The sequence below is a fragment of the Parasteatoda tepidariorum genome, chromosome 8 (genome assembly GCF_043381705.1).
Source record: "Parasteatoda tepidariorum isolate YZ-2023 chromosome 8, CAS_Ptep_4.0, whole genome shotgun sequence".
NCBI lineage: Eukaryota > Metazoa > Arthropoda > Arachnida > Araneae > Theridiidae > Parasteatoda > Parasteatoda tepidariorum.
In genome coordinates, this window is record NC_092211.1 from 59,523,975 (window position 1) to 59,543,654 (window position 19,680).

General features: G+C 27.8%; 1 protein-coding gene across 1 annotated transcript; it reads right to left on the minus strand.

Moving 5' to 3' along the window:
• Positions 1-1,172: 1,172 nt before the first annotated feature.
• Positions 1,173-6,318, minus strand: LOC107444280 (uncharacterized). Its single transcript, XM_016058381.3, has 2 exons — positions 5,313-6,318; positions 1,173-1,701 (listed from the first exon to the last, which is right to left on the minus strand). The coding sequence occupies exons 1-2, from the start codon at positions 6,092-6,094 to the stop codon at positions 1,257-1,259; spliced, it is 1,227 nt and encodes a 408-aa protein (XP_015913867.1). The 5' UTR covers positions 6,095-6,318; the 3' UTR covers positions 1,173-1,256.
• Between the last annotated feature and the right edge of the window lie 13,362 nt (positions 6,319-19,680).

A 19,680-nucleotide genomic window follows, 5' to 3' on the forward strand; every position in this document is an offset into this window, starting at 1 on the left:
CACTGTGTTGATAGAAAAATGATAAATTACAGCATTGTTTACTTAATTTGAAAATAAGCAAAAGAAGCTATAGTAAATTAGCAAGCTTTAGTGTTTAAAACAGTAGTTTGAAACAGCACAAGTGTGGAAATCATAAAATGTTCTCCTTTAAATAAATTACATAAATATATAAAACTTGGTAATCATGCTGTAAAGTTTATACATGATAAAAATATCGCGCAATCATTCCTTATCTTAATTGTTAATACCTTTGATTTTAAAATTGATTTTTTTTCCTTCGCGATTTTAAGAATGCAAATATTCATACATTATTAAAAAGCTGGAAAAAAAAATAGTAAAAAATATCCTTAAATCAGTATTGTGCAACGCCAAAAAATAATTTTCAAAATTTTAAGAGAAATACAGAAATAATAAACTAAAATAATTCGATTTTTCCCTTTTACTATTAATTGTTGCCCTTTTTGGTGGCTTTATGTTATTGGATTAAGCAAAACACGTTCTTAGAGTCTCTCATGTCCTCAAAATAAGGACTAACTATATTATTATATAGGCATCATTGTATATGCACTATATGTGCTCATAAAATACTGTGTACTTATGTAAGAGTATATGGTACTTATTAAAATTGCATCAATCACCATTATGCCATAAGTATATAGTACCGAAATTTAATATCATTGGTGTTAATAATAGTTTGTTAAGCACTCCAAGACGAATTAGTGCAATGTCTATATTAATTTTACATTCTGTACGAAGTTTATTATTTTGCTTCAATTAATAATTGTCATCAATAATAATTAACAAAGCTAATAGTTTACTTTAAAACAGTTTATAATTTACTTTAAAACAGTGGCTTTCGCTACACCAATGAGAAAATTTCTCTGAACTAAAAATATAATCACAGATCCTCAGTTCAACCTCTTACTTATTTACTGGCGTGTCACCCCTACAGGACACCAAACTGAAGGCTTGTGCAACCGTAAGTCCAGCAGCCCTCCTTAACCATCTCATCCATCAAAGATACAGCTTCTTAGAGGGGTCGGGGCTGAAATTCAGGTGATCTAAAAGTGAACTAATACCCCAAGACAACAATGAAACCATATCTTACAACAAAGATGTCCCTTTAAACTAAGTAGATTATGTTCTGCAAACTTATTAATGATTACAAACTCTTATATTCGAATGTGTGTATATTTTTATTAGAAGATATATATATAATACATACACGAAATTGCATTAATTTTTTCTGACACTGCTTATAGTATAACTTCGGAATCTTCCAGTAGAATATAACTTTTAAGAATCTTCGGGAGATCAAGTTGTTCGACGCCACACGGAAGTTGAAGGCATGCCGCTAGTTGTCGACGAACAGAACACCTTGAAAGATGACCAAGAGATCTTGGTCTTTTGGGTGAATTTACATTCTCAAGTACACGATCCTCATACCAAGTCCAGGCTTTATGTAGTATATTGACATCATGTGCACCGGTTGGTAAAATGACTAGGCCACTCTTTCTGAAGTCCCCCTCACACAAGAATGGATCTGTTATGCTGTTCCACAATAACTTGAGAATGTAGGCCGCTGTTATTGAAGGCATTATTTTGATTTCCACATGAAGAAACAAATATGTAATTTGTAGGGAGCGGAAACTGGTAGGACTCGTGATAAAAATTTCATCTATTATTATTTCACTGAAATGACTGAGAAAGAAAAAAAAAAAGAAACTCTTAGTATCAGCAAACAGCATTAACTCAACAACTAGCCTCTTTTTCACATTAAGTTAACGGGAAAGGTAAAAACATTCAAGCTATACAAAATCCGAATTGACAAACACATGCTTTGTTAAAAAAAATCATATGCTTTTTTATGCGTTTGCATTAAAAAGCATATGACTGGCAAAAACAAGCACGAAATTTCTCAAGTTTTAAAAATTGACAGACTTAAAAAATCTAACTAAGTTTGGAAAATTAGAAAAAAAACTTATTTTTTTTGTTAACCCTAAAACAGTCATTGATGAAAAACATGGGGGATATTTGGTGGTCATTAAAGTATATTACAAAAGCGATGCGCTTTTCATTTTTCGCTTAAGTTTGAACAAAAATAAAATGATTTTATCTTCTTAAGGATGCATAAAAACTTATTTTACCAATACAATTCTGCAATTAGAATTTCATAAGAGATAGCTTATTGCACATTAGTCATGTGATGTTTGAAATATATCATTGTTTTTGTGTAATTTATGTTAGAAGAACTTTCAGCATCATCCGCATCAGTTTTGATCAGTTTAATAAAAATAATCAAACTAATTTTTTTTTTAAAAATTAAAATTAAACAAATATACGGTACTAAATTACTTATACAAAATTAGTAAGTGCGCAATATTATTGTTTAACACTTTTAAGAAGAACTTCTTTGTATTCTCAGAATTTTTACGACGAAAAACATGTCTCAGACATCTGATCCTGTATGACATAATAACTTTCAAAATATGCGGTTGTCTACATTTATTATACACTTCATGATTATATAAACTTCTCCATGTACTGTTTTTTAATCTCTGCTCCAAAAATTAACCAAAGGATTTTTGTTTCAGAAGGGAGTAATCTATTTTTTTTTTCTGCTTTATTAATCACCCAAGTCTCGCGGCCATACTAAATAATTGGTCTAATAAAACGCGAGTGAGTAAAAAGGCAATTATTAGAACAAAAATTATTTAGTGTTCCCTACATTTCACGCATTGTGCACCTAAAAAATTAAATGTAAAAAATAACTAAACTATTTTTATTATATATACAGTGGGCGGAATAAAAAAAAAAACGCTCTACGAATGAATTTTAACTGGTGATCTAATTTTCGCGTACTAGGACTCAATTTTAAGTGGTTGGTATAAACGCTATTTTAAGTAATGTTAATTTGACCTGAAAAATATAGGGGGTAGTCGCAATCTGGGAGTTGTGATCCTAATAGTTTGACCAGCAGCTGAGTCGAAAATTTTGATCCCATCAATGTTTTGATAACATTAATGCTAATCTTACTTGTTACGTATTTCACCATATCTCGGAAATTTTTAAGCGGATTGAACAAATTTTGTGCCCAATTTTAAATTTCGTTTATGCAAAGATAATTCTAGAAGAATAATATTTTTTATAGCAATTTATGATTTTTTATAATTTTATTGAATAATAATCGACATTTTTTTTTAATTGTAAGCTATACAAATTTAAGCACCATGTTAAAAAAATTAGAATTCATTTTAAATGACAAAATAATCAGTCGAATTGTTCCAGAAAATACAATTTAAAAAAGTGAGATAATTAAAACGCCAAAATACAAAACTGAGCAAAATCAGTCGAATAGTTTTATTTGTTATAATATTATTTATAACATTTAAGAAGAAGTTGATTTTTAAACTTTCCTCTCCCTGGAACAACTCGACCCATTTCGTATATAATTCCGAATATACACTACCGGTCAAAAGTTTGCGAAAATTTTGAAATCTACAAAGAAAAGGTTTAAATTCAAATGTTCATAGAACTGCGAAAAATCATTCAAATTGCATGAAAATTTGATATATTCTAAAGTGAACCATATGATCATATGAGTTACATATGATCAAATTGCAGTACTTTTTTTTGCGAACTGTATCCAGCTTTTCATCACGGATTGTTTTTATAGTGAAAAAATTTGTTATGTTTGAACACTTGCCAAACTTGCAAAAAAAAAAAAAAAACATTTTCTACTTTCTGTTAATGGAAAATAGTTATTGGATCCGTTCTATGTAAGCCCTCAAAATTTCAAATCGATTCGATTTTTTTTGACGAAGTTATAGAATTCTGAAAAACATGTGTACTTTTCTCGATTTTTGAGCATTCCACACATGTAGTCTTTTGGTCTCTACATCTTCTACCAAAGAACTTTTTAATTTTAATGATTTTCTATATTTTCAAAAAAATTAATATTTATTATAAAACAAATACTCTTATTCATTATTGTAATTATTATTGTTTATATTTATTGCTCATATGTATTAGCTTCGTTGTGATATTTTTACTTTACATTAAATTAAAATAAAAAGTTATAACAATAATTACATAAGTAATTCTAAAAAAATAATAACAATAGTATAAAAAATTTGCACTTTTACTAAACTATTTTATTTACAACAGGTCAAATATTTAACATATTCTTATTCGTATTTTGTTATCCTTATTGCAATTAGACATTTGAATTTAGACATTTTTTTTTTGTAGATTTCAAAATTTTCGCAAACTTTTGACTGGTACTGTATATAATCAAATGTAATGAAGATTTTTCCAACGAGACTTCTGCATTAGAAGCATTCGGATTTTCCAAAAATTAACACTTTAATTCTTGATTCCTGGAACCATCCACCTTTTGCTTTTATTATAGCCTTACACATGCGTGGCATTCGTTCTAACAAACCATTAACCACTTCAAGTGATATAGAGTTCCATTCCTGTTGTAAAATGTCCCATAACTGATTTCGATTCGAAATATCAAAGCATTGTTTTAATTATATATTCATAATAAACTCTTTGTAATAACAATAATTACAATAATGAATAAGAATATTTATTCGATATATTAGTTTGTATATTAGTTTATTATTAGTTTGTATATTAGTTTGTTTATTAGTTTGTATATTAGTTTAGTTGTCAAATATTTTAGTTTGTTTTATAATCAATATAAAATATTTGTAGATATATAAAACATTAAAATTAAAAAGTTCTTTGGTAGAAGATGTATAGATCAAAAGACTGCATATGTGGAATGCTCAAAAATCGAGAAAAGTACATATGTTTTTCAAAATTCTATAACTTCGTCCAAAAAAAATCAAATCAATCTGAAATTTTGAAGGCTTACATAGAACGGTTCAAATAACTATTTTCTATTAACAGAAAAAACAAAATTTTTTTTTGCAAGTTTGGTAAGCGTTCGAACTTAACTTTTTTTTACCATAGAAACAACCCATGATGAAAAGCTGGATTCAGTTCGCAAAAAAACAAAGTATTTCAATTTGATCATATGCAACTAACTGTAGAGGGTTCACTTTGGAACATATCAAATTTTCATGCAATTTAAATGATTTTTCGCAGTTCTATGAACATTTGAATTTAGACATTTTCTTTTTGTAGATTTCAAAATTTTCGCTAACTTTTGACCGGTACTGTATATAATCGAATGTAATGAAGATTTTTCCAATGAGACTGCTGCATTAGAAGCATTCGGATTTTCCAAAAATTAGTTGAAGAAACAATTAAAAAAATAGAAAATAAGTGAAAATACTTACTCAGATGCAGCTGTGTACCAATACTCAAAATTGTCAGTTGAAAAAGATAAGCCTTCTGTTTTTCCATATCTAATCATGGGAATAAAATTTTCCACATTAAGACATAGAAAATCATTGAATGAACTGTAGAACATTGTGTCAACTTCTCTCCATGAATTAAAAATATCTATTTTAGACTCTTGCGCAGCTTTTAATATATCTTCTAACATTGAACTGGCATCAAAGTAGCTATAGTAGGCATAAAAGTTTTTCTTAAAAATCAATCTTAAAAATTCTATGAACACACTATGGTGAACACGATGTTTACAGGAAAGCCTTAAAAGTTCTGAAATCTTCTTTTCTACCCGGCGATTAGTGTAATATAAACCATATTTCCCGATATCTAGAGATTTTAAATAAAACTTCACAGCAGAAGTTAAATACTGACTGCACTGGTTTCTTTCGTGGAATTTTATCAAAAACCTACCGCACCACACCAACGCCCTAAATGGCGCCATAGAACAAAATATCTTTTTCAACTTCTCAGCTGCCCAAATATCATCATCACTAGCTGGTGCCATAATGGACTCTATTTCAAAAATATCATTCAGAAATCTTTTCCGAGATCTACCTCTTGCATTTCTGTTTTCCATAACAGCTATTTCTTCATGTTCTTTCAAAAAAGCAATATCCTCTCTTTCAAGCCCACACTGACATATCTCTCCTTCAGCGCCATTTTCTTTCAGATGAAAAGCTTTGAAAATGAGCAAGCAATCGCGGTAATCCAGGCAAGTGGAAGACATAGCAAATTCGGATTTTAAAATAAGAATAACAGCTTCAATAAATAATAAAACTAGAATACTATTCTTTAAAAGCTTTTTAGCGAAATTATTTACAGTTAACTATCAAATGCTTCAGATTCTTGAGTTATGGGAAGTTCTACATCCAGCCAATCCTATTTCAAGCTGCTAATCACCATAAAAGATAAGAAAAGGTCCCTGGCAGGGTCGTTTCACTGAATTCTTCTGATTCCCCCTTCTTATGGGCGTGGTGATGATCTATCACCATACCATTGACCAAGCCATAGATTGGTTCTGGGATCGTTTCACCGAAAATACCACCTGTGGTGTTAACCCCCATCCCAATACTTTCAAAGGAACACCTGAGGCATGTATCCTTACATTGAAAAGAACTAAAGGGGTAATCTTTGGCATGATAATATGTAGTCAAAAATCTCACCAATATTATTAATGAAAAACCATCGACTCAAATGATTCTTTACTACTTAACCAGTAAACTAGCTTGGCGCGATTATCGCCGCTTTTACACCAAACGTTTATTGCCAATATTTATTAAATGTTATTGTTTTACACCAAATGTTTGTTAGTTTATAAAGCAGAATATATAGTGAGGAGGAGCATGACACTCTTCCTCTTATTTGGGAGGTGCGCTTGCAACCTTTTCAGCAATTTCTTGGAAAAAAAGATTACAAGATCATGCACTTACTTTGTTGAAAACTGAAAGGGAAAATAACAGTATTATGTTTTCAACAATCAAGAAGTTATAGGCATGCTTCTTTAAATTTTATTTTTAAAATTAAAAGTTCGTTTTTTTAAAAAAAATTTATGGGAATTTCTTGTTTTAAAAAACATAAGTATTCTTATATGAGGAATTTTTATTTTTAATAACATTATTTATTTTTTAAGGAAATTCTTATTTTCAAAAATCTAAATTGATTTTTTAAAAAGCATTATATATTTTCATTATTGGTTGAGGGGAATTATTATTATTAAATATTGCTTTTGTTTAAAAATAAGATCAAATTAGATAAGGTATAAGAATTTTTTTTGGCCAGCATTTATTTTTTAAATTCAAAGAAACTTCAACACTTATATTTTCCTTAGGGGTATTTTCGGAAAGAAATGCTGAAAAGTCTGGAATAGTAGAATTGTGGGACTATCCTTTCAATTTTGTCTTTTATTAGACATCTCACTTAAATTATCAAGATCAACATACTCTTCGAATTCTATTATCAGTTTTTTTATAACATATGAATTTGGTTCTCTCAACAAGATCATAAATACCTTCACCCGAATTCAATTTTTGAAGACCGTTCATACTGCATCTTAATTGTCTAAATAAGAAAATATTAAATTGTAGTCTAAAAATTATTAACAAACATACTAAAATAGTGAAACTTTCAAAATTTTCCATGTTCTAAATTGTTTGTAATACAATTAAATATCACCCCCAAATTCATTCGAATCAAACTATGAAGAAATAATGTAAACAAAAAATTAGCCATGAAAGAAATAAATTTTGGTTAAAAACAAATGAAAACAGCAGTTTCTTTTTCTTTGGTGGGAGGGATACCTTGTAACTTGAAAGATATACGACTTTATTTTTGTATACCACTGCCTTTCGGCTATAGTCAAAATATGCTACATTAAAAATATGTGATCTATTTATATAAATTCTTAGAAAATCATTCTAACGAATTTGAATAATGCATTCTTAAAGATTTACTGAAGTTGAGCACTAGTTTTTCATCCCAAATTTTGCAAGTAAATGCTAACTCAAGGAAAATATTCGCTTGCCAATTCGCGATCGCAACGCTCGAGTACGCCGTCTAGCGGGAGCCTGTAAATATNTTAAGCACTAGTTTTTCATCCCAAATTTTGCAAGTAAATGCTAACTCAAGGAAAATATTCGCTTGCCAATAGTAAGGAGAAACTGTCTAGTTTCATAAAAATCATAAATAAATTTGTTTTATGATATCCGTATATAACTTAAAATAAACTTGGCCTTTTATTTATAATTTTTTATGCTAAGGAAATATATTTTTAACAGTACATAATAATTTGAATGACGTTAAATTCGGATTGAATATCCCTAATCGAATCGGTCATTATATTTATATAATAGTTAATGAGGTGCTTTTTCTCTCGTGCTTTTTTGTGGGTTTTTCTTCTGATGCTCCTTTCAGTGTTCTTTTTAGCGTGGGTCAGTACTGGCAGGGATTACTATATATATTTTTTCTTTTTTTGCGTTTTTTTGAATACTTAATTTTTAACCTGAATTTGTTCTACGATGGGAAGATCAGCCGTCATATGAAATAATACAGTTTAAACACGTAATATGCATAAGCATATTATATGCTTAAACTATGTGCAATATGTATACAATAAGCATATAATATGTTATTGTTTTTTCGGAGTTTGTAACAGTGGAATCATCGGGGACAAAAAGAAGAAAAAACTTTCGAAGAAAAAGCCCCCAAAAATTCGTCTTATTAACTTTTATATAAATGTCATGAATTGCACCTAATTTGGTTCAATAATCATTCGATCATAATTAGATTGTTTTTAATAAAATTATTTAATTTTTAAATTTTACTTTAAGTTTGAATCAATTTAAATTTTTGATACTTTATATTTTTTTTATTGGAAATACAATCGTATTGACGTATATCAACGCAACCGTGTGGTTTCTCACAGTATGTGTATGTTACTCAAGCTTTTATTTATTAATCCTGTACCTTCGAAAAGTTTCTATACTTGGCATACCTCAAGTTGGCATTGGAGAGAAAAACAGGTTACAGCCGTTGTCATGGAAATTTGGGTTACTCTTTAAGTTGGTTGAGGGATTAGGTAACAAAAAAGGAGAGAAAGTTACCTGTATTACCGTTAACGAAAACAAAACGCCGATTTTTTTTTTTTAAACCGCGAATCTTATTAAAATTTTGAACAAAATACAGAAATGAACACGACTTTTTCAGAGCCTTTCTAATAATTATTAATTTGAGAGAGTAGTTGTAAGCTGATTTCTTATTATGGTTTTTAAAAAGCAGATTTTCTTATTACGATTTTTAAAATTAGAATTTCTTATTATGATTTTTTAACTAAGTGAAACTAATTTTAAACAACAAAAAATTATGTTTAAAAGGATTTTTTTTTGTTGCTTGAATCTAAGTGGGGGAAAAATGCATAGATGCTCATAAATTTTTTGTTTTAGATATTTATTTTTATATGTAACTTTTTTTTGTTGTTAGATTAACGTACATTAATGTATCCCACATTGGTGTTTTGTGGGGGAATGAAAAGTCAACATAGGCAGGAAATCATTGATTATGAAAAAGATCATACTTATGTTTTATAATATTTACTGTTTTTTTTCTTACTAGGATTTTTTAACTGAGTGAAACTAATTTTAAACAACAAAAAATTATATTTAAAAGGATTTTTTTTGTTGTTGCTTAAATCTAAGTTAAAATAATGCATAAATGCTCATAAATACTTTGTTTTAGATATTTATTTTCATATACAACTGTTTATTTTATAGGTTAATGTACACTAATTTATCCCACATTGGTGTTTTGTGGGGGAAGGAGAAGTCAATATAGGCAGGAAATCAAAGATCATACTTATGTTTTATAATATTTACTGTTTTTTTTCTTACTAGGATTTTTTAACTGGGTAAAACTAATTTTAAACAACAAAAAATTATATTTAAAAGGATTTTTTTTTGTTGCTTGAATCTAAATGGGGAAAAAATGCATAGATGCTCATAAATTTTTTGTTTTAGATATTTATTTTTATATGCAACTTTTTTTTGTTGTTAGATTAACGTACATTAATGTATCCCACATTGGTGTTTTGTGGGGGAAGGAGAAGTCAATATAGGCAGGAAATCATTGATCATACTTATGTTTTATAATATTTACTGTTCTGTTTTTTTCTTATTATGATTTTTTAACTAAACGAAACTAATTTTAAACAAAAAAATTAATAACATTTAAAACGATTTCCCCCTGCTTAAATCTAAGTTAAAATAATGCATAGATGCTCATAAATACTTTGTTTTAGATATTTATTTTTATATGCAAATTTTTTTTCATTTTGTAGATTAATGTACATTAATTTATCCCACATTGGTGTTTTGTGGGGGAAGGAGAAGTCAATATAGGCAGGAAATCATTGATCATGGAAAAGATCATACTTATGTTTCATAATATTTACTGTTCTTTTTTTTTTAAATATAAATGAAGAATTTAAATTTTTTCCAGAAAAGTTTTTTTTTTACTATAAAAGTAATTTGTTTCTGAAATATATTTGCTTCTAAGAGACAAAAGAACAGAAAGATAATTCTCACAAACGTTATAAATTTGGATTATTATCCACATAGTACTGCTTGTACGCCCCCTCCCATATTTTCAGCTTCCCACCCTCTTAGACTCAGCACGAACTCTTTGACCTATGCTGGTGGTCATCATGTTTTTTTATTTAATATTTTATCAGTATAGAGTTCCTTCTGCGAACTCTTTGTGGGGTCTCCCTGAATTGAATTCAATCCACAATTTCTCATTAGGAGAAATTCTACTTGGGTGGTTAGGCTAATTTCTTCGAAAGAAATTGCTTATTTTAAAATATCAGAACCTTCCTTTACTTTTCAAGATCTTTGCCGGTAAAAGAAGGCTCAGAGTCTACATAAGAGTAAGAATTTCTCAACATTCTTTGGCATTGTATTTCAAAAATAATAATTGAAATATTGAACGGTTTAAATTTATCTTTCAAAGTTAAAAAAAAAAAAAATCGGATTCAAATTTTGCGTCTTCTTTGAAATTATTTCAATTCCTATACATTTTATAAGTTTATAACTAACGAATTTGCAAACTTATATTATGGAATTTGTATTTCAAATGATATTTAAAAGTCCCTTTAATTAATCAGAAATAAAAATCTTAAAATTCCGCAACCACGTTATAAAGTATAAAAAGCGAGTTGTACTTCAGAGTTTGAATCTTTACAGAGATTGAATAAAGCGAAAAATTTTTTTACTTTTATCTTAAAAAAAGAATAATAAAATCACAATCTTAAAACTTCACAACCACATTATTAAAGTTCCTATAAAAAGTGAGTTACACTTCAGTTTGAATCTTTACAGAGATTAAATAAAGCGAAATCAATTTTTACTTTTGCCTTAAAAAAGAATAATAAAATCAAAATCTGAAAATTCCGCAACTACATTATTAAAGTTCCGATAAAAAGCGAGTTGTACAGTCTTCAAAATAAAAAACGAATCACCCTGAATAACTTTTGTTCTAATGGTCGGGTTTTCACGAACTAAGTGTCAATCTTAATGGTTTCTGAGGGTGACTTCAAATATGCTAATCAATTAGTGCTAACTATTAATTAAAGTACGAAATCAGACACCAAAACGTACTCTTTCTCTGATTAAACATATATTTTTTTAGCATATTTGGATTCTTAACCTTCAAAATGTAGGGGGTAGCCGAATTGCGAATGAAGACATTTTAAATTATGAGGTATAAATTTTTTTATATCGTATTAATCAACGTATTTTTCTAAATCAAAATCTAAAGTTTCAGCAATTTTTATACGGTAGAAGCAAAGAAAAATTAAAATTAATTATTTTTAAAAAATAATTTCTCGACAATTAAGAAATATTTAAATGCGGCGATCAATCTTTAAATGTGGTTAACTTACGAGGACTTGATTTACGCGCGTGTAGAGTAAAATTTCATTCATATATTTTCGCTGATAACCAATTGCTAATCCTTTTTTTTTAAATTATAAAATATGTTTTTTTTTCTTCTAAAAATTTATTCTTAATTTAAAAAGGAGATTTAAATAAAACATTTTATTAGCGAATGTTGAGATTTATATCAGCTGTAATTTATTTCTGATAGAACGTAATTATGTATCTGCTTTTTTTATTTTAATTGTTAGTTTGCACTTTTAATAATTGATACAATTTCAATAATATACCAAAGTATGCATAGATTTGCAATAATATGTTTATCAATTTTTTCAATGACTATTTTGTAATTATTAATACGAATGTGTAGTCAACATTTTTAAGCTTCTCAAATTTTTTTTACATCTTATATATCGCCTTAATCTTGAAATAAATTTGTAAATTACCTATCTGCGCGTGTTTCGAAGAATTATTTTTCTAACTTTTGAATTAAATTTTACCGTTTCTCAAAATCCTATTATTTATGCTACCATATATATATTATTTTTCCATTAATATACTAATCAATTGTTTTAATATTTTAATTTATGTTTTCCTTTAAAATAAAATTACTTTTTAAATTATTGTTAAGTTTTTATTGAAAGAAAACTTAGAATTATTGCCAGCTAGTTGAGAATTAAACCTTGTTAAGAATTTAAAAATATTCTACTGATCATTTTCATTCGATGCAGAACAGCTATTTACTAAGCATACTATTGTTTTCGAAAAATGAAGATAAATTATTAATTTTCTTTTTTTATTGTTTCTTATTTATATGAGTAATGAAAAGTAAATGCGCATGTGTGCACAGCAAAAAAATACAACGGATTGCTTTGTTTTTTAAATGAACAAAAACTATAGACATACAATTTTATTTTTGACGTTTAAAGTTATTCTTACCCGCTAACTTAAAGAAAGTTACCTTTTTCTGTTAAAAATTTGAAAATATCTTCTTAAAAAGTTTATACTATTTTTCAACTTTTGCACAGTTCAAGAAAATATTGCTATAGTTGGAAAATGTCCGATATGCCTTGTTTTGTTAAACTACTAAAATAAAAAAAAATTGTAAAAAAATTCGAAAAAAGTGCTATTTTTAGAATCATCATCTCAAAAATTGTTCTTTTTCTAACATTAAGATTTCATCTTATTAAATAACCTATAATAATAGATTTAATACACGTTTTAAAGAAATAATGANTATGCTACTATATATATTATTTTTCCATTAATATACTAATCAATTGTTTTAATATTTTAATTTATGTTTTCCTTTAAAATAAAATTACTTTTTAAATTATTGTTAAGTTTTTATTGAAAGAAAACTTAGAATTATTGCCAGCTAGCTGAGAATTAAACCTTGTTAAGAATTTAAAAATATTCTACTGATCATTTTCATTCGATGCAGAACAGCTATTTACTAAGCATACTATTGTTTTTGAAAAATGAAGATAAATTATTAATTTTCTTTTTTTACTGTTTCTTATTTATTTGAATAATGAAAAGTAAATGCGTATGTGTGCACAATAAAAAAATACAACGGATTGTTTTGTTTTTAAATGAACAAAAACTATAGACATACAATTTTATTTTGACGTTTAAAGTTATTCCTGCCTGCTAACTTAAAGAAAGTTACCCTTTTCTGTTAAAAAGTTGAAAATATATTTTTAAAAAGTTTATATTATTTCTCAACTTTTGCACAGTTCAAAAAAATATTGCTATATCAAGAAAATGTCCGATATGCCTTGTTTTGTTAAACAACTACTAAAATAAAAGAAAATTGTAAAAAAATTCGAAAAAAGTGCTATTTTTAGAATCATTATCTCAAAAATTGTTCTTTTTCTAACATTAGGATTTCATCTTATTAAATAATCTATAATAACAGTTTTAATACACGTTTTAAAGAAATAATGAATACAAATTTGGATCTAATATTTCGTAATAAGGAAACAAGAATATTAATAATTCATTGATAATTGTTTCATTGCACTGAATTAGTTAATTCTTTTCGAAACAATCGGCCTTGCAACTATTTAACTTAGATTCCTTGAACTAGGGAACATTTCATGCATGTCATTCGACTTTAAAATTTCGAATATAAAGTGAAAAAATTACAGGAATGCATAAGCTGGCTTTAATTAATAATAAAAAACAGGCAAAATCGTCAGCAAAATAAGTCATCTCATGAAAAGAAAGGCGGAGTTAAAAACCGTAACTCTTACTCTTGCTTAATTTGGGGTATTATAAACCTAAATTTTCCTTTCTTTTAATTTTTTAAATTCTTTTTTTAATAAACTAGCGAATTGAATGTGTAAATAATATCCATTCGTTTTACTAGAAACCAAATTTACTTAGTATCATTCGCAAATCATATGAAGTGCAAATTCCTGAACTCAGTCGTAGGGTAGTTAGATATTTCATGCATGATCAGTAGTTTCAAGAGTGAACTCTTATACTAGAAGGCAGCTAACTTCTTTAAAAATTCTAATTCGGAGAAATACTTGTTATTTTACTAATATTATAAAGCATGTGTATTTTTTAAATGGTTATTTACATTATTTTTACATTGACCATTAGTTTTCCCTTGGTGAAGCAAAAACGAAGATCCTAGTAAGCAGCCGAAAAATAAATCATAATGACTTATTATCTTTTAATTTTATTTTTGAATTCTCTAACCTTGCTATTTAAACTCTATGATCCGCTGTAATATGCTTTTTGTTTGAGTTAAAATATTGGCATTTTTTATATTTTTTTCAGTGAACTCTCACTTATGCACCGGTGTAAGGGGCCAACAGAAAAAATCCATAAGTGAAAGAGGCGCATAAGTGAAAAACTTCAAATTTCGAAAACTCAACGTAAATTGCAGTGGCAATATGAATAAATATGTTTTTAAAGATAAAATTTATATATTTATACTGTTTTGGTATTTACTATAACTATACAAAGAAAAAATTTAACATATCTTAAGCCGTTTTTCTTTCTTACAAAATAATCTTAATACATGTTTGTATTTATTTTTGCCCACATATTTCAAAAACAGTTTTTTCCAGATCATATAAATGGGATAAGGGGGAGTTTCAGAAGCAAAATTAAATTGTAAATAGTCAGGAATAGTGTCTAAAGCTTTCAATACTGCTGTGTGATTTGGAGGAACTTTATCATCTCGTCAGTATCATCCACTGCGTTCTCATCGTTCACAAGTTTTATTTAGATATAAATGAACAGTTCTTCACAAAAAATTTGAGTTTTATGGGAGGGGGTGAAACATCACATGATAAATTTCTAAGAAAAGTACTTGACGTCATAATATGCTGCACAATAAGCTGTTCAAGTACTTCCGTCACTAAACAGATGACCTCCTTTTATTTACTCATAATGTCCATCTGACTGCAAGTAAGTGATCGTGGTTTCTTTCGTATTCCAGGTGTCTTTTTCTTCTTCTAGAAAACAGCATGGGTGTAAAACTAACCTCTGGACAAGAGGAATGGTCGTTTTCTAAAAGATCAATGGGCTTTCATTGTTGTTGGTGTATCAGATAAGACACCCTACTCAAAATTTTAGAAAGAATGTCTTTCCAGAAACAGCAAAAATGAAAAGGTCACAGGGAAGCAAATTCAATAGGATCTAAGAACATATATTTCTTTCTATCTGTAACAAGGATTGCTTATTTGCTTCATTTTTAATTAAAAATTTTTTTTTAAAAAAAGAAAACTATTTAAAGGATTAAAAAATTAAAATGCTAACCTAAAATTTCGGCGCATAATTGAAAAATTTATATTTAGAGCAACGCATAAACGAAGGATGTTTATCATTATTTTCCTACCTAATGTACTGGGACCTATAAGAATCGTCGTATAAATGAAAAAGGTGCATAAAAGAGGTGGCTCATAAGTGAGAGGTCATTGTAACATACATCAACATAATTCAAGAAATTAACATTTCTAAAACTTTGAACTCATTTTTTCAAAGAGCGAATCTCTAACAATACTTCAGCGAATCATAAAAAAAAAAATTTAGCACAATTTCTGAGTTAGTTTGTCCTCTAAATATCCCCCTCCCCCCGCAATTTTAATTTCGATGATAAAATTGATTAGTTTTTGTAAAAAGAGACTGTTACAAAGCAACTGATATAAAAGAACTGATAGGAAAGAATATATAAAAGTTTGCTCAGTCTTTGCATATTTTGTATCCTTACGCATTAAGTAAAATCATTTAATGCTTTCTAATATGGAAGTGACAGAGGGACAAGATTCTAAAAATAACTCTTCCTTTGAAATATAAATCTAATTATATTTAATGGTATTTTTTCAGCCTTGAATTTCCAAAATAGAATATTTCTACACTTCACTTATTCTTACAAACTTACTTATTCTAACAAAGACATTTTATGCAAACGAAAGAGTTTTAATTCTTTTATTAATACAAAAGTATTTATAATTTTTGTATTACATCCCTTATCTTTTACTAAAGATATTTTATGAAAAGGAATGAAGTTTTAATGCTTTTATTAATACAAAAGTATTTAATTTTTGTATTACATCCATTGGGGTTTCCCCGCGCAGGTTCGAATCCTGTCGACTTCTAATATTTTTTTAGTAAATTAGTATTGAGAGCATGATTAAAGAGTCCAGATTGTGTATAATCTTCTTTTATTAAGTTGCGATGGTGAAATAGGAGTTTAACCCCTCTCCAAAGCGGAAGAGGGGGAACACATATCCCGTCTAAGCTGACGGACTTTATTAAAGCATGATANTATATATATATACTGAGTTCAGGAATTTGCACTTCATATGATTTGCGAATGATACTAAGTAAACTTAGTTTCTACTAGTAAAACAAATGGATATTATTCAGAGGAAATACGTTTTTGCATCTGATTTCGTAACTTAATTAATAGTTAGCACCAATTAATTAGCATATTTGAGGTCAACTGCAGGAACCATTAAGATTGACACTTGGTTCAGGAAAATCTGACCATTAGAACGAAAGTTATTCAGGCTGATTCATTTTTATTTTGAGGACTGTACTTCAGAGTTTGAATCTTTAGAGAGGATGAATAAAACGAAAACAATTTTTATCTTTATCTTAAAAAAAAAAGGAATAAAAAAATCACAAGTTGAATCAGCCACACAGCAAATATGCTCTACTGTCATCAGTTTAATAATATTCTTGTTTATTTGGATATTTTTTCTCTCATTCTGAAGGGGAAAAAAATTTCATTAAATATTGTACATATGAGGTTAATATTTAGAAAATTAAATAATCAAATGCAATTTTACTATACCTTGTTAAATTTGTTTTCTTCTTTTTTTCATTTATGAATCATTGTAAAGAAAATTTTAGTAGTATGACATTTTTGGAGTATTTAATACAATTCAATATTATCAAAGAATTTTGAAAACTTTCATTTAAGTTAAAATCTACTTACTTCTAAAACAATTGAAAATAAGCTTATTTTGCATATAATGTGAACTTTTTTAAAACAATTCTTCACATTTCTTCAACAGTTGTTTCAAAGTCACTAGAATTACTGTTCAACGAAATTATAAAGATTTGGTTTTCCCAAACGTTTGCCGATCTGCTTGCCACGTTTCGTCCTCCACTGAATTTAAATGATTTACACAGTTAACCCAATTTTGAGTAGTTACGTTGTTCATGGCTTTGTATAACAAGAGTTTTTGCATCATTTAATTTGAAAGTCTTATTTTCAAGCGCTTTTATCTGACTCCATATCAATTCAATCGGATTCAGTTTATAGTGATATGGAGGTAGCTGCATGTCCGTACTTTTCGGCAATATCTTCAGCTCGATATCTGTCAAACAGGTGTTTGTTTTCTGCGTCTTTTTGCAAAAGTTCTACTTTAAGCATATAGATATCCCACTCAATATTTTTGCTGGATAACCATTCTTGGATTGAACTTTCCAAGAATTAGTGGGAATTTTTTTCCACTTTGACGGAGAGGTAGGAAACATTATCCACAACAATAACACTTTCCGGTCTTAATTTAGATAACAATTTTTTAAACCAATTTTCAAAATGGTCCATTTCTTCTCCACCTTTTTTCCCTATAAATACATCTGCGTCACCTGAAACAAATCCTTCCTTGCTCCCAAAAGTAATGATCGGCCTTCTTCCTTTTGATTCTGCTAAACCAACAGTCATGAAGCTTCATAGCTGGTCTTAATCATTGTATCTAGCCATGTTTTACTGGGTTATTCATTAACCCAGGTGTTCTCCAGGTAATATATTGGCACTTTATTCCTTTTATATTAGTTTTTTTTTTTATTGGAATCCTGTGTAAAAAATGTAGCAGAAAAGTTCTGATTTCTGTTTCGATGTTCGTTTCTGCTTCTGTTGAATCCATAAACTAGTTAATTAAAGTGATTCTTCGCTTACTTGACATAGTACCAAATCTTCCTTTCTATAGTTCTTTCTCTCTTTTTTCTTTTAATTCAATCCCTTTATTTTGTTATTCACAGATATATTTTAAAACAAAAGGATTCATTCAAATAAATTGATTATTTTTCATTAATACCTTACATGTAATTAAAATTAAATAAATTTGTATATTAGATTTAATTTGTATTAAAAATTTTTTAGTATAATAAATTCACTACATGTTTTAAAATGCTTTAAGAAAGGGAAAAAATTATATATCATTTTTACCCATTATTTTCTGATTTTGTTATTTTAATTATAAATATTTCCCAAGTATTTTATTTCCTTAAATACAGCAACGTATTTCGCAAGAAGGCAATTAAAAAATTTGATTGCAATTATGTAAAAATTATTCAGTTAGGTGTAAACAATTTAGATAAGTAATTTGCTTGTAATGACGTACAGGGGTGAGTTGCCGGAACAAACTCCTCGATGAAAAGGATCTGCAAAGAATAGTGTAATGTCTAAGAGAGGAGATTTTATTAAATAAAAATGAAAAAAAAAATTGGAATAATCTAAATTAATAAAATATTTATATATATGTATGTATGTGTCTAATAATTTATACAGGAATTGGACAAAATAATGTAAACACCCCGATACTAACACATTTTTTAATATTTAAAAAATAAATACTTAGAGAATCAGTTCATAAATTTAGAAGTGATTAGATCGTGCGACTTTTCATACTAATGATGGTCCGGACAACAAAGTGTGATGGAATTAGAAAATAAAACATGCGAAAGAAAAGCTACTTTTATCGGCATGATCTCTAACCGGCGTCATTTTTATAAATCTTGCTTAATAGTACAAAATGAAATTTGTAGAAAACCCTTTACTATTTTAAGGTTTCTTTTAAAAAGAAAAAAAAAATCTCCTTAAAAAATTGCTTAAGATATTCAAATCGAACTTAATTAGTTGTCAAATACAATTCACTACAAAATTAAAAAAAAAAAAAATCTTTTTTTTTTCTTTTTTTTTTGCGTATATGCGCAGAATAAAGAACTCGTTAATTACTCGTATTTTGGGCAGTTTTTAGCAATTTTTTTTCTTCAAATTTTATGGGAAATTTAAATTTTTTTGCGTGGGGAAATTTTTCTTCTTCTTCTTCTTCTTCTTTTTTTTTTAAAGAATTAGTTATAACTAAGTTAGGATATTGATAATAAATGCATACATTTTTGAGTATGCCTAAAACAAATGCATAGTGCTTTTCTTTTTGCATGTAGTTTTATGCTTTAGATTTGTAACATTTTTCTAGCATTTTGAGCTATATTTTTCATTTTAAACATATATCCCTTTACGAGTTAGTATATGTTTCGCAGTAAATTTTGCTAATTTAAGTTTCCTCCAATAATAAGTGTTGATATTGAGTAGAGTCTTTCAAGATACGAGAATTTGTTTGTGGACCATAGACAG

Bases quoted from the DNA above. Each gene is read 5' to 3' on its own strand.
- LOC107444280 (XM_016058381.3), bottom strand. From the start codon at position 6,094: ATGTCTTCCACTTGCCTGGATTACCGCGATTGCTTGCTCATTTTCAAA. The intron at 1,702-5,312 runs GTAAGTATTTTC...TTTCTTTCTCAG, and splicing joins TGGTACACAGCTGCATCTGA to TCATTTCAGTGAAATAATAA.